General features: G+C 25.0%; 4 protein-coding genes across 7 annotated transcripts; 2 read left to right on the top strand and 2 right to left on the bottom strand.

Moving 5' to 3' along the window:
* Positions 1 to 1,537: 1,537 nt before the first annotated feature.
* Ate1 (arginyltransferase 1) lies at positions 1,538 to 5,037 on the top strand. Of its 3 annotated transcripts, XM_089172615.1 has the most exons (9): positions 1,620 to 1,931; positions 2,060 to 2,186; positions 2,245 to 2,375; positions 2,450 to 2,880; positions 3,379 to 3,540; positions 3,918 to 4,073; positions 4,210 to 4,382; positions 4,478 to 4,739; positions 4,840 to 5,037. In XM_089172615.1, the coding sequence occupies exons 1-9, from the start codon at positions 1,841 to 1,843 to the stop codon at positions 4,993 to 4,995; spliced, it is 1,689 nt and encodes a 562-aa protein (XP_089028741.1). In that variant the 5' UTR covers positions 1,620 to 1,840; the 3' UTR covers positions 4,996 to 5,037. The 3 variants fall into 3 exon arrangements, with proteins under 3 accessions (XP_015173941.2, XP_015173940.2, XP_089028741.1); XM_015318455.2 differs by lacking the exon at positions 3,379 to 3,540 and having other exon boundaries at positions 1,538 to 1,931; XM_015318454.2 differs by lacking the exon at positions 3,918 to 4,073 and having other exon boundaries at positions 1,543 to 1,931.
* On the bottom strand, positions 4,996 to 17,523 carry LOC107065179 (sialin). Its single transcript, XM_089172605.1, is given in 6 exon segments — positions 4,996 to 6,213; positions 10,118 to 10,362; positions 10,437 to 10,487; positions 10,490 to 10,755; positions 10,838 to 11,687; positions 16,909 to 17,523. Coding segments are annotated over 6 exon segments (1,647 nt in total). The 5' UTR covers positions 16,979 to 17,523; the 3' UTR covers positions 4,996 to 6,048.
* Hacl (2-hydroxyacyl-CoA lyase) lies at positions 16,083 to 20,030 on the top strand. The gene is made up of 11 exons (XM_015318595.2): positions 16,083 to 16,271; positions 17,531 to 17,672; positions 17,768 to 18,034; positions 18,124 to 18,300; positions 18,388 to 18,629; positions 18,698 to 18,883; positions 18,960 to 19,035; positions 19,102 to 19,339; positions 19,442 to 19,549; positions 19,619 to 19,742; positions 19,815 to 20,030. Exons 1-11 carry the CDS (start codon positions 16,227 to 16,229, stop codon positions 19,908 to 19,910), a joined length of 1,701 nt encoding a protein of 566 aa, XP_015174081.1. The 5' UTR covers positions 16,083 to 16,226; the 3' UTR covers positions 19,911 to 20,030.
* LOC107065158 (uncharacterized) lies at positions 20,021 to 21,098 on the bottom strand. 2 transcript variants are annotated; one of them, XM_089172668.1, is made up of 3 exons: positions 20,750 to 21,098; positions 20,416 to 20,505; positions 20,021 to 20,348 (listed from the first exon to the last, which is right to left on the bottom strand). In XM_089172668.1, the coding sequence occupies exons 2-3, from the start codon at positions 20,499 to 20,501 to the stop codon at positions 20,051 to 20,053; spliced, it is 384 nt and encodes a 127-aa protein (XP_089028794.1). In that variant the 5' UTR covers positions 20,502 to 20,505; positions 20,750 to 21,098; the 3' UTR covers positions 20,021 to 20,050. The 2 variants fall into 2 exon arrangements, with proteins under 2 accessions (XP_089028794.1, XP_015174084.2); XM_015318598.2 differs by lacking the exon at positions 20,750 to 21,098 and having other exon boundaries at positions 20,416 to 20,739.
* Positions 21,099 to 21,109: the final 11 nt, after the last annotated feature.

Raw genomic sequence — 21,109 nt, 5'->3', positions numbered from 1 at the left:
CCGTAATTGACCTATTTTCAATAAAGTGATAAGTACTACGCTTGTGTAAAATCACGTGCATGAGAATGTATGGAAAAACAAATAAAAGAAAATGATATAATTTTAAAGGTAATTTAAAGCTCACGTTCAGTAACAAGGAATTAGTAGATACTCAATTACATATTCAATTAAAAAAAAAAAAAAAGAAAAATTTAATTATCGAGGATTATCAATGTAAATGAAAAAAAAAAAAAAAAAAGAAAAAAACAGAATCTTGTTGAGGAGTGTTTTAATGTAGGGTACTTATAATTTGTTGATACACCGTTTGATCTAATTTAGCGTTAACGTCCTGAAGGGTGGTTTCCGTTGACGTCAATTGCTGATTTTATAAACAGCGTATCTACTCGATATTATGGTGGGGGAATTACGCGCATATGACGAAAAACGAAAATATGAGAGAAAGGTGAGAGAAAAGAGCTCGTAAATTTAAAATCCTATGATAAATGAATAATTGTGAACTACGTTTCAAATTCATTTATTGTTAATAGTGTAATAAAACAGAAATGTTCAAATCAATAATGATACTAAAGAAAAGTGTGGTATCTTCAAGGTGAACCACAGCTAAGAATGAATAGTGGTAAAAAAAAAAAAAATGTTTCGAACAAAAGTTGTTTATTGTCAAGAGACAAAAGTTAGAAGGAAAATTTGTTCCTAAGAGCACACTTAGGGGGATTGAAAGTTCATTGTCATTTTTTTTTAAATGGAACTATGTATTTTTAAACCCTACAATTGTGTGTAGTCCTTTTAAAGACAATTTTATCGACTATCTACATTCAATGTCATAGATATAAAAAATGTATAAAAATTAATATTTATCAAAGATTTTTACCAAAAAAAGAAAAAAAAACTTTTGTTATTTTATTTATTCTATATAGTTGTAAGTTGTGTATTAATAAGAGATGGGAAGATAAAATAAATATTTGTAAAATATTTTCAAGAGAATGAACCCCTCTAACCCATAAAAAGGTGAGTAATAAAAACAAATAAATATATATATATATATATATATATATATATATACAATAAATATATTTAACAGTAAAATCAAATTTATATATATATTTCTATTATCAACTGTAATATAAAATTATTAACGCACATTAATATAATAAAAAAGAAAGAATAAACAATGTAAAAATTCGTAAAACATAAATTGTTAGAAGGGGGAATCCCAAAAGGCAGATCAATGTTTGTGTAGCCATAACAGCTGTTTGTTCATAAGAAAGAGAGAGGTTCATTCATAAAAGCAACCGCTACTTTTTTTTACAAACTAACGACAAAATAAAAAGAATTATCGGAAAGGTTATATTTTTGATAAATACTTAATGAATTATTTGCTAGAATTAATAATGGATGTCACGATAGAATGTTTATTTTGTCAGCTAAGTTAATATATGAATACATGTATTGATGTTGACTATCTAATCGTTTCAATATATTAATATGAATGTTGAAAATTAATATTTTTTTTAGAAAACAATTAATACGTTTGAAATTGTCTAAAGTATCTGTGAAATTTCAAAAATGATTTCAATTGATAAATTGCAAGTTTGAAAATTCGTACTCGAACGTTATTCGTCTCCTACAATTCAAGATGGCGCACAAAGAGCACGTTCTGGAATAATCTTGTGATTATTAGCAGTCTTTAGTAATATTGACTATATAACTGGTTTTAATATATGATCAAAAATGTGTTCATAAAGAGTTTCATTCTTCTAATTATAAAATTACAATATGTGAAAAATATATTAGATACTTAATTAGTGATTGTTGAACGAAATCAAATAAACATTAAAAAAGAATGACTCGTTATAGTGTTGTTGAGTATTATCCTCAAGAAGAAGGACATTCGTGTGGTTATTGCAAACGTCCAGATACTAATTTTAGTTATGGTAAAAGCATTAATTATAAATATTTCTTAAAATAATAATAATAATAATAGTTAATAAAATATTATGACATAACCTAACCTACAATATTGTTATGTGTATACATATGTGAATAATTAAAAATATTCTAGGCATGTGGGCACACTGTTTGACAGTTAATGATTATCAAAACTTAATAGACAGAGGATGGAGAAGAAGTGGTAGTTATTGTTATAAACCTAAAATGGATGTAACATGTTGTCCTATGTATACTATCAGGTGGGTAGATTTTTCTTCTATACAAAAATAAAACAATCTATAGATGAATAATTTACAGATGTGAAGCTTTAAACTTTAAAATTTCGAAGTCACAGAAAAAAATTTTAAAACGTATGACAAAGTTTTTAAAAAATGAACTAAAGAAAGATGATATTAAGGATACAAATGATGAACGACATGATATTACTGGTACATTTATGATTATAGTTATTTACAATACAATGTTGAATATTCTTAACCTTCAGTTCCCGTTATGTTTGTAGATATAAATTTTGATGAAATTCCGAATAAGCCGACAACACTAGAGCAAAAAGATATTATCAAATTAAATGTATCATCTATAGATAATGAATCTAATGAAAAATTAAATCCTGATACGTTACATTGTAGTAAGAATGTTTGTGATTTAAAGAAAGAACCAGATTTAGACAGTAGTGATTCTATGATAAATTCTGATGGAAGTATAGCTGTTGCTGTAAAAACAAGTACAATGCAAGAAAGTGATAATCCTAGCAATATACCTTGTAAAAAAGCAAAACTTTTACGCATAGAACGCAAACAAAAGAAACTTTTAGCTCAAGGGAAATCATTAAAAGAAATTGAAACTGCCTTTAAAGAAAGCAAGCAACAGAATAATGTTAAATCTTTGGAAGAACTTTTTGAAGAAATATGGACTGGTACCAAAAAATTAGAGGTAAGATATGTTAAGATAAATATCTTTTAAATAAGTTAAATCAATTTTATATATATATATATATATTCCAGTATTTCATTAATAACAATGATCAATTAAAATGTTTTCTTTCTTTTCTTTTCTTTTTTTTTTTGTATTATCAAAAGAAATATTAATATTTATATTATCATGTGTTTTATTTATCTTGATATCATTTCAAATGACAATTGCAAAAAACATTTTGCAATTGGTAATATGGTCCTCTTTTCTCCAATAGTATTTAAAATTTAAGCTTATGAAATGTCGTGTTGCAGATAAGTCATTTATTTATAATTCAAAAAATTAGTCTTATATATTAGTGCTCTGTAACTTTAAGATTGTTAATTTCAAACAAGTATAATTTTTACAGAATACTTTTCTGTTCTTCCAAATCAATTGCTAACTGTTATGCATTACCTAAAGATAATTTGATTTACTTTTCATTGGATACATTTGTGTTAAATTAATGACTTTTGTAAGCTGAAACTAGTTAGAACTTCACCGATGAGCTCTGGATATGTAATGTCTTCAAAAAAATCTTATGAGGTCTATAGAAAATATCAAAACACAATACACCGGATTCCAACAGAGAAGATTACAGAGCAACAATATACAAGGTTTCTTGTGAGATCCCCATTACAGGTAAATTTTAAATGTGCCAAAATAACAATTGTAAAATATCAAAATAAACAAAAATTATATAATTATATAATATTGTTTATTCTGATATTTTACTTATCTTTAAAAATGTATATATTATTTATCTAAACAAGAAATTATATTGGAGCAAAGTGGACCTTTTTAATGAATAATTTATTTTCAACATACAAGGTTAACTAAACCGGAAATATGTATATGAGGTTGTTTTTCTTCAGATTTTATGAGAGATTAATTTTAATACTAGCTTAAAATATTAAAATTCCATTAAAAATGAAATATGATTTACCTTGGATGTTATAATAACGCCAAATTATTGTATTTTGTTTTTCTATTTACAATTGCTTTCACAAATTTATTAGATAAAATTATTGAGGGTAATGACAGAAGAATTTCTTAATACTCTTGATAAAAGTATAAATCTTTACCAAAAATATCAAATGGCGGTTCACGGGGATGAACCACAGGAATGTACTGAACAATCATTTATGAATTTTCTTGTAAAGAGTCCTTTGCAGGTACACTTTGTATTCCATTTAATATTTTCAACTTATTCAAAGTTATTCATATATAAATTAAATATTAAAAATGTAATGAATAATTTTGTGACAAATATTTTATATGATGATAAACATTGAATATGTAATTTTAAAGGAATGGACACCTGAAAATGGTCCACCTCAAGGGTATGGTTCCTTTCACGAACAATACTGGTTGGATAATGAACTGATTGCTGTTGGTGTTATAGATATTTTACCATCGTGTGTTTCAAGTGTATATTTCTTTTATGATCCAGAATATTCTTTTCTTTCTTTAGGAACATTCAGGTCAGTGGATAGAACAATGATGAGATTCTTAAGTTTTTCTCTTTTTTTTTTTATTCAGATAAAATATGTAATGTATATTTATTTTTTTTTTTCAGTTCTTTAAGAGAAATTTACTTAACAAGACATCTTAATAAAGTTGCAAATAATTTAAAATATTATTACATGGGATTTTATATACATACTTGCCCTAAGATGCAATACAAAGCTAGATTGAAACCATCTAAGCTTTTATGTCCAGAAACTTATGTTTGGTTTGACATTGAACCTTGTTTAAAAAATTTAGATAAAAATAAGTATTGTAGATTCAATGAGGATGTAAATGCCATAGATGAAGATGGTGCAGTGGACATTAATAAGGTTTGTTTATTCCATTTCTTTCTTCAGAATATTATTTACATTTTTATTGTCATTAAAAATTGTATTCTTTTTTTTTTTTTTTTTTTTTTCTTTTTTTCAGATGTTAATTTTTTACAATGAGATAGCAATGACTTATGGAGCTTATAAAATACGTGCGAATAAAGAGACTGTAAAACGTGAAGAAAATGAATTAAGAAAATACGCTAGCCTAATTGGAGTAAAATGTGCGAAAAGTCTACTTCTTTATCGTCATTAATTTCTAAAAAAAAAAAAAAAAAAAAAAAAAAAAATATATAAATGACATTTTTTCGAGAGTATATATTTATATATTTTACGACAATGATGAAGAATTTTATTTGTTTTCTAAATTTTGCGTTGTTATTAATGAATTTAGAAAAAAAAAAAAAAAATAGACAAAAAACAAAACAACAATTATTGTATTACCTACATATAAATATATGTGTTTTAATCTAAAGATAAAGATATTTAATTAATTAAAAAGAATTATATTATAAGAAATTAATTTTAAAAAAATTTTTTTCCAAATTTGAAATATTATAAAACAAATATGTATGATATATTAATAAATTGCATCCCTTTATGAAAAATAATTACTTTTAATTATCATTATTGTAATATTTCTGATTTTTTTCTTTTTTTTTTTTTTTTCTTTACTTGAGAATTAATTAACAATATTGTACATATTGTAAATATTTTGAACGTATTATTCAAATATTTTGATATAGCTTTGCTAAAGAATTTTTTTTTTTTTTTTTTTTTTTTTAATAAAAACGAACCAATAAAGTTAGCGTGACCATAACGTTTCGGATAAATAATTATATATAATGATTATTAAAATGATAACATCATGATGTCTGGATATTATGAAACACATTTATGAAGCAATATATATATATATATGACATTTATATAACATCACGTTTTTTTTACCGGAACATTCGTAAGACAATTTCAATGACTATTTGTGTATATAAAATAAATCTCACATTACTTCAACATTTGACATATTTCAATAATAAAAATAAAATCGGTAAATCGATTTTTTTTTTGGTTTTTTTTTTTGTTTTTTTTTTTTTAAACATTTATAACAAGAATAAATAATTTAATAATATTTTGTTTCTATGTTGCCTCTAATAAACAATTTTTATCTTTTATACAAAATGTTAATTGTATAATACTAAAAATCGTATCACACTTAAAGTATCACATTGGTTTTTATTATATATCAAAAATTTCTTTTCTCCGATTTTATTTTTTCGATTAAAAAAAAAATATTAAAAATCTATCTCTATGTCCTTGAACCTTCTGCCCTTGGTTCCTCAACATCTCCATCTTGTTCGATTTCATTCCATTTTTGTATTTCTCCACTTCCACCAACAAGAAAGATAATCATGCTGAAAATGCATACAGCAGCACCAATCCAAAATAATATTTGCCACCTATCAATTGGATTCTAAAGACAAAAATATATACTTATATTTTATTCAAATAAAAGATTAATCAAAAAATAATATAGGGTGTCTGAAAAAATTAGAATCAAACTTACATATACGTAAGTTTGTAACATTTTCAGGTACACCCTATAAACGCATAAAAAAAAACAATGTTCTAATAAACAAATAAAATATGATTGTATTATATAATCAAATAAAAAGTCATTGGAAATGTTAAATAACTACAATTATTCAATTAATTTTGATATGTTTTGTAGATAATAATTTTCTTGGTTAATTAAAAAAAATGTATTATTACTTATATTTCTTTTTATTTCATATTTACTTCAAAGTCATTTAAATAAATTGTACATATTTCTCAGCTATTTATTATATGATAATCATAATTAGTTTAAAAAAAGGATATTATTAATAAAATTATCATTTTTGATAATAAAAAATAATTATAGAGATATCACATCAAATTTTCAATATATTTTAATGAAACTTTTTAAGAAACAAAATGTTATATTTTAATGTATTTTATTGAATGATGATTGAATGAGTTATTCTCTTATTCCAGATAGTGTTTTTAATATCGTAAGTTTGTAAATTTTCTCTATTGCATTAATTTTGCTCCTTATTGTATACTACAAATGTACAATTACTTTTAATATATTTGGAATATACTATTTCAACATATTTTAGGCGCACTACCTTTCTAATCTAATAACTATACACAATATAATATGAATTTGATGAAAGAAAACTAGCATAATAGTGTTAACCTTTTAGTTGAAAATGATGATTAAACTCGTACTTTAAAGATGACGGGAGTAAATTTAAATTTGATAATATAATGATAAATTATAAAAAAAAATATATATATATATAATATATTATATAATAAAATATAAATATTATTAATATAATTAATATAAATTAAAATATAAATATTATAATATAAATTAATATAAAATATAAAAATATTAATAAATAAATATAATATAAATATATGATAATATAATATAATTTATTTTGTTTTTTTTTTTTAAATATGTATTTGTAATCTTTATTTTATAATAATTGCATAAAATGCAAATAGTTACTTTATGTATATTAATTATTATTACATAAAATCTTTATACTTGGGTATATTACAGCAACAGTAAACGAATTCAATTGCTGATAGGATAAAACGTTTAGAATTTTACTATTATACATTTTTATATTGAAAAGATAATCAATTTAATTTTATTTTAACTACAAAATACAAACAAATGATTTTAAATATTATCTATAATAATAATATTAGATAATAAAGAATAGTATCAAGAACATTGAATACGTAATATAGAATTCTGTACAAAATGTTAATATACAATTATTAAATAAAACTCGCGTATTATCGAGATACATAACATAATACAAGATAATAACAAATTGTTTGATACAAGAGAGCAATTGTTTTTTTTTTTTTTTACGAAAGAATCACGGAAATCACATATTTAACGAAATAATACGGCACGTGTTAGAAGATACATAAGTATTGTGATGTTAAATATGTACAAAAAAATTTTACACTCAAAACACACGTGTACAATGTCACAGCACGGCACGTAATATGAGATACACAACAACGTAAAACGTAGTATCAAGGTTTATACAGAAAAGAATTTTTATACAAAAGGCACGTGTAGATATTATAGTTCAATATGACACACTTTTGGAGATTAATATAATAATAAAACAAACACAGAACAGAACACTATCTAATTATAAAGAAGTAGAATATATAAAAAATGAATTTTATATGCAAATATTAAAAATTGCTTGTGAAATATTATGAGATAAATAACATAATAATAATAATAATAATAATAATAATGAATAGTAAAAAGGGTTTGACATGAAAGAAGCAATTTTCCACGAAAAACACATTTCTGTATTATAAGATAGATAATAAGATATATCTGTATTATAAAATAATACAAGACAGTGTAAACTATTATTTAGTTTCTTAGTATTAGACATGCAAAAAAAAATTACTTCATTTGCAAAGCATTTAAGTAAAAAACTATTTAAAATCATCAGTAGTAGAAAAAAAAAAGTAATTTACAAGATGTATACTAATGCAATTTTACATTACAACATGTGTATATAATATATAAATACATTAAATATATGTATATATACACTTTTAATAAAATATTACGATTAAACAAATATTTAACAAACTTTACTGTAAACCATCAACCAAGGATGATTCTAAAAAGGAATATTTGAATTTTATTAGTCAGAACAGCTAGTTCTAGTAGCTTCTTTACTTTTGCTTTGGCATAACTTTATACCACAAATATTTTCCCTATTAGTGAAAAAACTCACTACGGAGACTAACTAGAAGAAAACGAACGGAACACGTCGAAACAGTAGGATAATGCATTGACGTAGGCGTTCAAATGCTTTTTTATTCACGAGTTAACCGTAAAATATATATATATATATATATATAAGTATGTTAATCGTAAATATAAAGATCTTACGACTTTGTTAGAAAAGAAAATCAGAAAGTTGGAATAAATGGAGTGAATGTATAGTTTCTCTTGCTTCTGTGTATCCCAAACTCATTTCAGATTAACAATAAGATCAATAATGTATATGTAAACGTTAAATTATATAATTCAATTTAATTGTAAAATCTTCAAGTTTGATCAAAAATAATTCGAAATTTTGAAAAAAGCATATCAATAGAATTTTATTATATAACAGTTGTTCTATTGATTTAAGGGATTAAATTACATTTCTTTTAAATATTGTGAAAACGACAATAAAATTAACGAGAACAATGAACTCTCGTAGATACATAAATCCTAATTAAAAGAAATAAAAAAAGAAAAGAATAAACTAAAAGATATAGTTTTATATTTTTAAATTCTTACAAATTTCTTGTAGATTTTTTCCTCAAAAATATCTACTTATTTTATTTTTATTTTTTATTTTTAAAAAACAAAAAATATATTGGTTCATGGTTGACTGACTGACTAATAACAATTATATTGCTTATCATAAAATTTGTTATACAAGGTACAAACGTATTGTACACTTAACATATCTTCAACACAAATGCACTGTAATCATGTGGTCTAATAAAAAAAATAACTGAGAATAACTATTATTTAAACAAAAGCAAAAGACACGAAAATAATGAAGATTGTAATAATCATTGGTAACATTGGTAAAGTTATTGAAACACTATTTGGTATATAAACGATGTTCCAGAAGATTCTTAATGAATTTCATAAGCATATTTCTATAATTAAAATAATGCAAAAAAAAAAAAATTGAAATCACTTTGTTTTTAAATTACAGGCTGTCAACAATTATCTTATTTTTTATACCGTTATATGGAATTTCCAAACGTGTACATAATCTTCGAGCATTAGTAGATTTCGCTACTATATACAAGGAAAACCTGTTCATGATAATTTTTTTTTACCGTTTCGATATTACTTTAAATGTTCCTCTTTCCTGTAGTTGTCAGTGAATATCTTAAACATACTTGTTTATTTTAAGAATCTTTCTATATAGAAATAATCGACGATTTTCCTTCAACAGCTTTCGTTAAATTGCTATTACAATAATCCTATGTATATATCATTTAAATATCTGCATATGACTCATATATAATTATATGATATTTTTCTTCTACTATAGTATTATAAGCCATTTTTTGATTAGGTCTAACTGAAGCTATTATGTGATTAGATTAAAGATTCGTTATGAATCAAAAAAAGAAAAAAAAAAAAAAAGAATTTCATTTACAAAAGAATGCGCTTATGCAATTTAACAGAAAACATTTTGGAACATCTTTTATATTACAATAATCTTGTGAATATAATTTTATTAAATGAATAATAAACTTACCCCATATTTGCCTGCAATTTCTTCCACCAACACTGGTATTATCATTCCAGCAGTACTTCCAACAGCATTCATGATACCATACAAGAAACCAGCAAAGTTAGGCGAGATATCTTGATTATTAGAGAGATTCGCTATACTTGCTGCTCCATTGAAACCCAATGCAAGGAACAAAAATACGTTAGCGAGAAATAAAGAGCATTCAGCATAACCAACTAATATTAGAAAGATTCCTGGTAATAGGTGAGCTAGATTGAAAATATCAATAATATTATAATATTTATAAATTACAATTTGACATTTGTAAACGCTTATTACTTACAAAATACAGTCGCAATTTTTCGAAGATTAGTGATACTTATAATTTCCTTTTTTTAATAGTATCGCCAGCCCAACAGAAAAAAAAGCCAAATAGCATTCTTCCTGCCCAAGGAAGACCGGCAGCAGCACCACTTTTGGTAAGATGGAAACCTAGTGCTTTTGACATATACAACATCAATGAATTTTGATAGAAGTAGAGTAAAAAAAGATTGCCGAAGTGGCAAACAACAAGACTGAGGAACGGAATAGATGTAAATATCATTTTTAACGGTGTTTGTTTTAGCGTAGGTTTTTGCATTTTGACTATTCCAGCTTGGGCACTGAAAGTATATAAAAGAGATAATCATAATATTGATTGTTTATTGATAAAAAGTAAAATGAATCATTTCTATAACAAATTACTTTAAAATATATTCTTTCTCCTCTTCGCTGATACCCGGATGTTCCATAGGTGAATCATAAGTTAACAATGCCCAAAAAATGATCCATACAAACATCAACAAGGAAGGTATGTACCATGCAGATTCCCAATTGATATAATCAGCGATGGCAGCAACCATCGGATATGTAAAAATAGTACCAAATGTACCACCTAAAAGAGACCAAACGAAACGTGCTCGTTCATTGGGAGGTGCCCATTTGGCGACTAATGTATGACAAGCTGGGAAAGTGACACCTCCTGTAATTCCTACAATAATTCTAGCGATTAAGAGAGCACTCCAATGGATTTGAGCGATTAAAGGACTGATTAAACATATAGAGGCAGCTAATATGGACGACCAAAGGATCGCACGTCTGGGACCCCATCTTAAGGAAATCAAACCACCGATGAAACTTCCAGGTACAACTCCGTAACTGTAAGCGGCTATTAATTGTCCGCGAATCTGAGGACTCCAATCAAAAGGTAATCCATTAAAAAGCTCAAAATTTGACGGTCTAATTGGTTTCTCAACTATTTCATCTGTTTGTCGACGAATACGTTCGCCTCCACCTTCTACCTCAATACTTTTAGATTCATGAAAGCTCAATCTTCTAATCAAAGTATATTCTTGAAGAAAATCAACCGGTTCAGATATTAAGAGAGATCGTCGATGACGTTCAGCATCACTCACGCAAGCACCGCTTACATCTTCACTTGGAAGAGCCTTGATCATTGGTACCGCTAAGATGGGCATTTGCAAACGACACATGTAACTGGTCCAGCAACAGGTGAACATCATTAAACATATTAATATCCTTGTTGGAATCCATCCTGAAATAATAAGAATAGAGAAGTTATAATTTTAATTATGCAATCGGAATACATTAAACTTTAATACGCTTGATATTTGATCGGATTGTTTTACAGATTCCTAGTAACTTACGTAAAAGTTTCCAGATGAATGTAGGATATCTTCTAAAAATAATAATATATATACAGATTAGTAATACTCGACACCGATTCGCAATCTATAGCTGTTATTTTGTTTTTCTTTTTTTTTTAAAGATTATGATCAAAGGAAAGAGAAACGAATTCATTTGCGATTCGGTGATCAAACATTACCAAACGTACATTGCACTAAACATTGATGTACATCACCGTCAATAAATTCATGGGATTATTACAATCTATATAAATCTTCAAGATCTATTATTTAAGATTGAACTTGTAACGAAAGCTTTCTTATTTCTAATCGTTTCTCTAATTGTACTGTATATTATAATGTTTAAATCGTTATAGCAACGAATATAATCACGAAGTTGACTGTTGTTATTTTTCAATAGAATAATTTCATTTTCTTGAACGTTCTCGAGTTCACATTAATATGTGAATTGAAAGAAACATATTTTGTCGAGTGACGTAATACAAACTTATATGAAACACATTTTAGTATTTGTATGCTTAGAAAATATTAAATATAAATTTAATGTGTCTACGATGGAGACGAAAGAATTAAGGTGTGTCGGAAACAAAGAAAAATATGTCATCCGAAATATTTCAAATCTATGGTGAAACACGGTAGTGTTGATCCGTAATGATACGGGAATGTATTTCCAGTTTTGGTATTGGATAACTGGTTCTTAAACGACAATTTAGATAACAATTAATATTTAAATACTATAAAACATAATTCAAAGAAAAGTACTACAAATATGGGATTAAACATAACTTTGAATTTTATCAGGATAATAATCTCAAGTATAAAGCTCGTATAGTGCTAGAATATCTGTTCTATAATTGTAAAAAATGACTTAAACCACCTCCTCAGTCATTTGATTGAAATCTAATTGAAAATCTATGGGATGAACTGAATCGTAGAATACGAAAAACAAGGCGTAAATATAAAAGTAGAATTAAACAAACGTTTAAGAGAAGATCGGCAATAAATTAATATTGTTTAATTGCAAAAAGGTATAAAACGTGTCATGAAAAATAATAGATATTCGAAAAGAAAATATTATAAATAACTATAAATAAAAACAAATGTATAAGTTAATATTATAATTTTGATTTATAAAATGTTCCAATATTTTAGTGACGTAAAAGTTCGTGTTTTTTATTTTTTTTTTTTTTGTTTAAATTTGTTTACAATATTTAAAAAACCGTATGTAAAAAAAAAAGCAACAATTTTATTATTTCTAACATCCATAAAACTGTACTGCGATAGAATGTAATATTAATTTGTTATTAATTGTTATATTTGTTAAAGGTATTAATTGTAAACTTTAAAATAGTATTGGTATCCCAATATTTTTGTGATCGGCTGTACATATAACTAGTATTTAAATAAATGACAAAATTTCAAATGATTAAGTAATTATCTCGAAAATATGAATTAAAAATTCTGTAGAATTATTTTATCAAAGAATCATAATAGTTCATGTTCAAGGATGAATCAAAAGCACCTGGTTACATATAACCCATCGATGTTGTAATATCGTGACTTGAATAGGTACGTACGAGAAATCACCGTGAAATAAAAAATGTGATTTTATATGTTATCTTGTTATATAGTGTTTGAACTGTCATAGTTGTTAGAATTGCTAGGATAATCTGTACTATCAAATTACAAAATATTTGTGAAGAAGTATGCATCGATTTTGCTATGTAATATTATATATATATATATATCTATGATATTATAGATCATATAATCTATAATTTCTTAACCTTGTAGTCAATCGATGAAAATAATAAATAAATATCATTCTAAATCGTATTGAAATCATTTATTTGATGAAAAATATAATATCCTTATTTATTATTTCTAAAATAATATGATAAATTTAGGAAATATTATGAAAAGATACTTCGAACAAGTTAGAATTTAAGTAAGAAGGTTAAATAACGGACGCAAAATGCAAACCATCCCAAAAATGCCGAAAGCAATCGTAATCGTCATGAAATTTACATTTGTCGTCGATAGAAGAAGGATTGACAATGGCGCAGCAATTTACTTTGAATTTTATTATTTCACACCGAAGGCCGACAAAAAAAAATATCGATATTTTTTTAAATATTACTTAAAGAAGAAGATGACGAAAAATTAGGTCGAAGGAATTTTCAAAAAAAAAAAAAAAAAATGATATTGCGGAATAGTAAATAAAATTGAATTCAATTTGTGTATACAAAAAAATATCCACATATACATTTAAATATGAACATAAGTCGCTAATATTAATCATATTACGCTACTGCAAAGTAGAAAAGAAAACCGTTGACTTTCTTCGATATAAACGTCCGACAATAATGACAACAAGAGTAGAACATCGAAAGAAAGTCAACGATTCGATATATAAATGGCATGCTATTCATAAAAATAATATTATCGCAAATTACTTTTGGTAAAATTGATAATTATAGTAGATAACTGTACTATTAACTAACAGGAATAGAGTGCATTTTTATATTATTAGAGTTACTTTTACCAACGACTAGATTATCGTGTTTAACAAAAAAAAAAAAAAAAGAAAAACCCATTACTTTCACTTACAATTAGTTACACACTGCGCGCTGCATAACGAATGACACATTTTTCGTGATTTTATATTCTTCATCAATTTCTTTTTTTTTTTTTTTTTTTTTTTTTTTTCTAAGTAATCATATTTTCTTTTTAAGTTGTCAAGAGAGAAAAAAGGAAAAACTAAACAAAGAAAAAATAATTCGAAAAAAGAAATGGTGCTTTTAACTTAAACCCGCCTGCCCCCCCCCCCACCACCACCACCCTCTCCCACCCCTATTAATTTTAAGACATCATAAAAAGAAAAAATTATGTACATGTACATTGATTGTAAGTGTTAATTTGAAAATTTCTAATAACAAAATATATTTTTAATATTTTTTCAAATATTTCAATTAAATAACTTACTTGAAATGTATGCTTGGAGCTTGTTGTTTATTCTACTCATTGCAAAACAAATAAAAAAAAGAAGAAGAAAAACAAAAAAAGAAAGAAAGTACACTTCGTGATCTTCACTTAACACAATATTTGTTTGTAAAAATAATTAGTAAAATATTACAAGATAAAAGTTCATAACTTGTCACACGAAATAGACTCTACCAACCTAGATGAAGGACTGGTGACATTGGTCATCAAAGCGCGTATTTATATATCTTACAGCAGGTAAAAGTACAGTAGTGGGGTTTGGATGTCAGCTTCTCTTAAGGGTAGAAATTTGTTCTTTTATCTTCAACCCTTTAAATAATTTCTATATCTTCCATTCATTTAAAAAACGTGTTTTTTTTCAAATTATTATTTGAATTATTATTATTGTTATTATTTGTTATTATTTGTTATTGTTTTGATTATTAATATGTCAATTATATTTAGATTTTATATAAATAAATTAGTAATATATTAATATTTTATTATAATAATAATAATAATAATAATTAAATATGATGATATTTACATATATTAAGGGGTAGCAATAAATTTGTTACTTTTGTAATAAATTTATTATTTATTTATAAAATATGTGATTTCATATATCTGTTATTCTTCAAAAGAATAGTCTCCCTTTTTCGTACAACTTTGTTCATCGAAATGGCGGTTATAAAATGGCGGGTGATTATTTGTATTTAAACCACAGTATTATAAATAGTTTAATATAATTTAGTATAGATAATTACATTTAACTTTTTTATTCCTATTTATTTCGTATTTACATTTTATTTTAATTAATATTTTTCAATTAGTTTATTTTTACGATCATTTATGAATATTTTTATTTATAAATGTTTCTTTTCTTATTTTTTTTTTTTCTTAAAAGACATCACAGTATTTGAAATTCTACGAAAATTTAGAATTAATACTGATGAAATTGTTCAAGGAAAATAATACTGGAAATTTTTCTTTTTTTTTTTTCATAAAATTTTAATTTTCCTATAATAAATAAATTACTAAGCATAATAAAAAGACAAATACATAATTTCACAATTGTGAAATAGATTTTTAATTGATATTTATCGAACTTACGTAAACACACTTAATTATAAATGAACTTATAAATGAAATAAATAACTATATGAAAATTAAACTATTATAAGAATAATATTTATATATTGACGAGTAATAATAATTTACTCGGTTACAAATTTCATACTATATATTTTATCTAAGTATCGTTTATGCAAAGTTCATGATTTATCAGTTTTGATAATTATTCATACGAAATAACATTTTACGACGAATTGTGAAAGTAATTTAACTTTGAAGTTTAGTTCTTGTTTTGATTTAAATAAAAAACGAAATAAAAAAAAGAAATAGTTTATTTTAATATATTGAATTTTCGGAAATTTTCAGTAAAAATGAAGGACGGTAATCAAATATTGGCAAAGGCCCTCAAGGAACAAGTACGTTTTTTAAAATTGACATTATGTTTTAGAGGTTATGAATAATTTTATGTTGGTCATGGTGAATTCCTTTACTTTTTTTCAAAATGAACAAACATAATTGAATATAATTTTACATGATAAAATTTGTATTATTCGATATTGAATTTATTTAAATAATCATAATTAATTACTTTCTTTTTTGTATCTTCAGATTTAGAAAGTATATTATAATTTTTAATCAAATTGGCGCTTATATAACTCTCATATTCAAATGAGCGACCATCAAAGAATGGGAACTTCCTCATTCTTTTCTTTTTGAAAAATACATTTTGTACTTTTCTTAGAGAAACAAATTTCAAAATGATTCATCCAATTTTGAACATTACAATTTAATTTTTGTCCACAAAATGTTTATATATTTTTGGAAATTTAGATTTTGTAATAAATAAATAATAGATACACAGTTTATTTAATATATTATATTATAATATATACAATATAATATATATCTATATATACTATATATTGTATATATATCATATACAATTTATGTATTATACAAAAACATTATACATGATTAATGATTACAAATTATTCATTATTCATTTATGTATAAATGATAGAGGAATCAATTGTAATATTTTGTATGTCTTACCTCTATGATTCCTTTGTTCTTTCTGTAATTCAATAAGTGGTGTTTGAACATCATCTTCTTCATAATCCATAAAGACTTAATGTACCTTCACTAGAAATTAATAATTATACAATAATGTTATTAAGAGTAAATGAAATAGGAATAGAAAAAGCTGTTGATATATGTTCACTTATTAATGTAATAATTTGGACAAAAATATAACTTATTTCTTTGTTGTTTACTCGTTACCAGCTTATTAAGAATTATTTGACGATACGAATTTACAAACGTGATAATACAATATACAATCTATGTATATATACATATACATATATATAGATTTAATATAAAAGCTTATCTTTATTTTTCCCACTGCAAGTCAAATAATCATTTATATACATATCCCTATGTCTATATGTTTATATATATATAAACTTTTCTATTTAAAATTATAAATAGAATAAATTGTACTCTATTTCAATACAATCACTTTTTTTCATGACAATTATTAATGATAATAAAGACGACTTTTAATCCATTTCAATCTAATTTAATTTGGATCCTATAATTATTGACTTGATCAAATTTGATATCACTATTCATTAACTATTGTTTTACATATTTATTTTATATAATTTTGTAGGGGCTAGAATATGTTTTTGGTATTTGCGGACATCCAGTAATAGAGCTGTCTATTAACATGCAATTAGCAGGTCTGCGATATTTAGGATTTAGAAATGAACAATCTGCATGCTATGCAGCTCAGGCTTATGGTTATTTAACAAGTAAATACTATACTGATCAAATTCAATATTTAATACATTATATTTATTTAGAGAAAAGATAAATTTAATGTATTATTAAATTTATGATTAATTAGGAAAGCCTGCAATTGTATTGTGCGTATCTGGACCCGGCTTACTTCATGTTATTGGTGGCATGGCTAATGCACAAGTTAATTGCTGGCCACTTTTAGTAATAGGAGGTTCATGTTCTCAAGATCATGAAGGTATTGGTGGTTTTCAAGAATGGCCACAAGTAGAGGCTAGTAAACCTTATTGTAAATATGCAGCTAGACCACCATCTGCATCTTTAATTCCTTTACACGTAGAAAAAGCAGTACGATATGCAACCTATGGTAGACCAGGTGAATGCATATTATTAATGTTATTTCATATTTTATTTTCTTTTCTTATTGTTATCTATAAATATAATACCTTTGTCTTTTATTTAAAGGTGCAACTTACTTAGATTTACCAGCTACAATTTTAACACAAATGGTTGATGAAAGTAAAATTGCATTAGTCTCACCTTGTCCTGAACCACCACTCATATTTCCTGATAATAGAAAAATTGAGGAAGCTGTTAATATATTAATGCAATCAAAAAAACCATTGGTTATAATAGGAAAAGGTTAAACTATTTTGTTTCTAAATTAAAAAATATAAAAATCCTATAAAAATAATAATTGATATCAAAATTTCTAATAATTGATATCAGGAGCTGCATATGGTCGAGCTGAGCAACAAGTTCGGGATCTTATCCATTTAATCAATGTTCCTTTTCTTCCAACACCCATGGGAAAAGGAGTTGTTCCAGATACAGATCCATTGTGTGTATCAAGTGCAAGAACACATGCTTTGCAACAATCTGATGTAATATTATTACTAGGTGCTAGACTCAATTGGATGTTGCATTTTGGGCGTCCACCTCGATTTCAAAGCACTGTTAAAATCATACAGGTATTTAGATTAGTGTTAAAAAGGAAATTATTTAAATACTTTAAAAATAAATCAACAAATCGTTTCAGGTTGATATTTGCGCAGAAGAATTACACAATTCCGTTCCATCTGCAGTTGCTATACAAGCTGATATAAAGTCTACAGTGGAGTGTTTAATAAAAGCATTAGAGCATCGAAAATGGTCAGTTCCTAAAAATACCCAATGGTGGAATAAACTTCATTCGGAAACAGATAAAAATAAAAAAATTGTACAGGTAAAATTGTACTAATTACGTTAAATTGTAAACATTTTGAGATATTATTGATAATTGTATATATTTTTCCTCGTAGCAAATGTCCTTGGATGAGTCAGTACCATTAAATTATTATGCAGCTTTTAAATGTATACAACATTTTATACCAAAGGGTAAGTTACATATTTCAATATTATAATTTATATTAAGACTAATTATATATCTTATGATTTTGATAGACTGTATAATTTGTTCGGAGGGTGCCAATACAATGGATATTGGACGTACTATCCTGTTAAATGATTTACCTCGTCATCGTTTAGATGCTGGAACATTTGGTACTATGGGTGTAGGTCTAGGCTTTGCAATTGCAGCTGCTCTATATTGTAAAGACAATGCACCTCGAAAGAGAGTGCTTTGCGTTGAAGGAGATAGTGCATTTGGATTTTCTGGAATGGAAATTGAAACTATGTTTAGGTAATACTTAATTTTAACTTTCTTCTAAATCCAGTCTACTCATTTCAAAATATTTTTATTATTACTTGATCACAATTGTTTTAATGTATATTATTTTTTTAGATATCAATTACCCATTATTATTATAATAATAAATAATAATGGTATATATAGCGGTTTGGATAAAGAAACATTTAAAGAAATACAAGCATCTGGTGAACCAACAAAAGCGTAAGTTATTCTATAATTACACATAATTAAATATAAAGATTTCTTCTAATTAAAAATTTTATGATATAGCATCCCACCTAATAGTTTAACATCTGAAACTCATTATGAAAAAATGATGGAAATGTTTGGAAAGAAAGGTCACTTTTGTGTAACCACAGACGACATTAAGCAAGCGTTGAAAGAATCATTTGAAGTAAGTGTTTAACTGAAAAATTCTCTTACCTTAAATAATAGTTTCACTTTAATAAATAATTCAATTTTGTAGGAATTAAATGGTCCAAGTTTAATAAATATAATGATCAATCCTCAAGCTGATCGCAAAGAACAACAATTTAATTGGCTCACCAAATCTAATCTTTGAAATGTTAATTTTGTTTACTAAACTTAAATAATTATTTTAAAATAATGAATTATTGGGTTTTATAATGGTACTTACGGAAATGTTTGCAATAAATATAAAATTATAATGTATACAATATAATTATTTATTAACATTAATTATTAACTCTTTTCGGGAATTTTGGAAAATCTATTTATAACTGGTTCAAGAGGACGTACGATATTTGATCCATTTTCACTCTCAAAGTATGAACTATTACTATTTTCACCATTGTTTTTTTCTTCTTCTTCTTTCTCTTCTTCTTCTTTCTCTTCTTCTTCTTCTTCTTCTTCAATTGCAGATAAATCTATACCTTTTCCTTCAAGTACTTTCAATAAGCTCTGGTTTGTATGTACGACTGCTGAACAGAAATTTCCATTTTCTTTTACAAGTTCATTTATTGCGTCCAATTCTCTCTTTCTATAAATTAAAGAGCATTGTATTACCAAATGTTAACAATATCATATATAATTTAATATCACATTACATTTTCACTGTAATTTCCCAAATGTTTGTCAATACTTCTTCAATTAATATCTCGTTACTATTCCTACTACTTTCCTCTTCAAACATATTTCTAAAAAAAAAAAGAAAAACAAACACACATAAGGAGTAGAAGAATTTCTTTTTTTATTTAATTTGAGGTTAATGAATATATTATTAGAAATATAGAATGAGTTCATGATGACACATATTTGGATACAAGTTATCATCCCAAAATTTGAGAATTATTTTTAAGAATTAAAGTATTTTCATTTTCTTCTTATAAATAAAGATAATATTACAAATTGTAATACAACAGTATTTCCATGTGTTATTACCAATTTAATAAATAATCAATCAGATAGGTGATAAAATTCTCATTAATTTTATAATACAAAAATTCTTTGTTTAAAAATTGTAAAAACTGTATAACTTTCTCACAATTTAAACTAATAATATTAAGAAAACGTTCATTGACTATCAACCAATCATTTCATTGAGAAATTAAAGAATATTATTGGTTATTCGCAACAGGATCACAATAACTCTCTCTTTCTTTGTTAAGAATAATATAAAAATATTACTTATCTCTTTTATAAGTTATCTTGTAAACGACTTAACATTTATAAGTTGTTTTCTTTTGATAATCAAAAAAAAATTATATTTCTATTAAATGTTACTTAAGAATCATCATAATG

This window comes from Polistes dominula, unplaced genomic scaffold, assembly GCF_049000335.1.
Source record: "Polistes dominula isolate Pdom_NZ unplaced genomic scaffold, Pdom_raw_medaka contig_28, whole genome shotgun sequence".
Lineage (NCBI taxonomy): Eukaryota > Metazoa > Arthropoda > Insecta > Hymenoptera > Vespidae > Polistes > Polistes dominula.
Note: the sequence above shows the minus strand (reverse complement) of the source record. Positions and strands in the feature narration are given on the sequence as shown.

Bases quoted from the DNA above. Each gene is read 5' to 3' on its own strand.
- Ate1 (XM_089172615.1), top strand. From the start codon at position 1,841: ATGACTCGTTATAGTGTTGTTGAGTATTATCCTCAAGAAGAAGGACAT. The intron at 4,074-4,209 runs GTACACTTTGTA...GTAATTTTAAAG, and splicing joins TTGTAAAGAGTCCTTTGCAG to GAATGGACACCTGAAAATGG. The intron at 4,383-4,477 runs GTCAGTGGATAG...TTTTTTTTTCAG, and splicing joins CTTTCTTTAGGAACATTCAG to TTCTTTAAGAGAAATTTACT.
- LOC107065158 (XM_089172668.1), bottom strand. From the start codon at position 20,501: ATGTTTGAAGAGGAAAGTAGTAGGAATAGTAACGAGATATTAATTGAA. The intron at 20,349-20,415 runs GTAATGTGATAT...TTTAATTTATAG, and splicing joins TGGGAAATTACAGTGAAAAT to AAAGAGAGAATTGGACGCAA.
- Hacl (XM_015318595.2), top strand. From the start codon at position 16,227: ATGAAGGACGGTAATCAAATATTGGCAAAGGCCCTCAAGGAACAA. The intron at 16,272-17,530 runs GTACGTTTTTTA...ATAATTTTGTAG, and splicing joins CAAAGGCCCTCAAGGAACAA to GGGCTAGAATATGTTTTTGG. The intron at 18,884-18,959 runs GTAAAATTGTAC...TTTTCCTCGTAG, and splicing joins AAAATAAAAAAATTGTACAG to CAAATGTCCTTGGATGAGTC.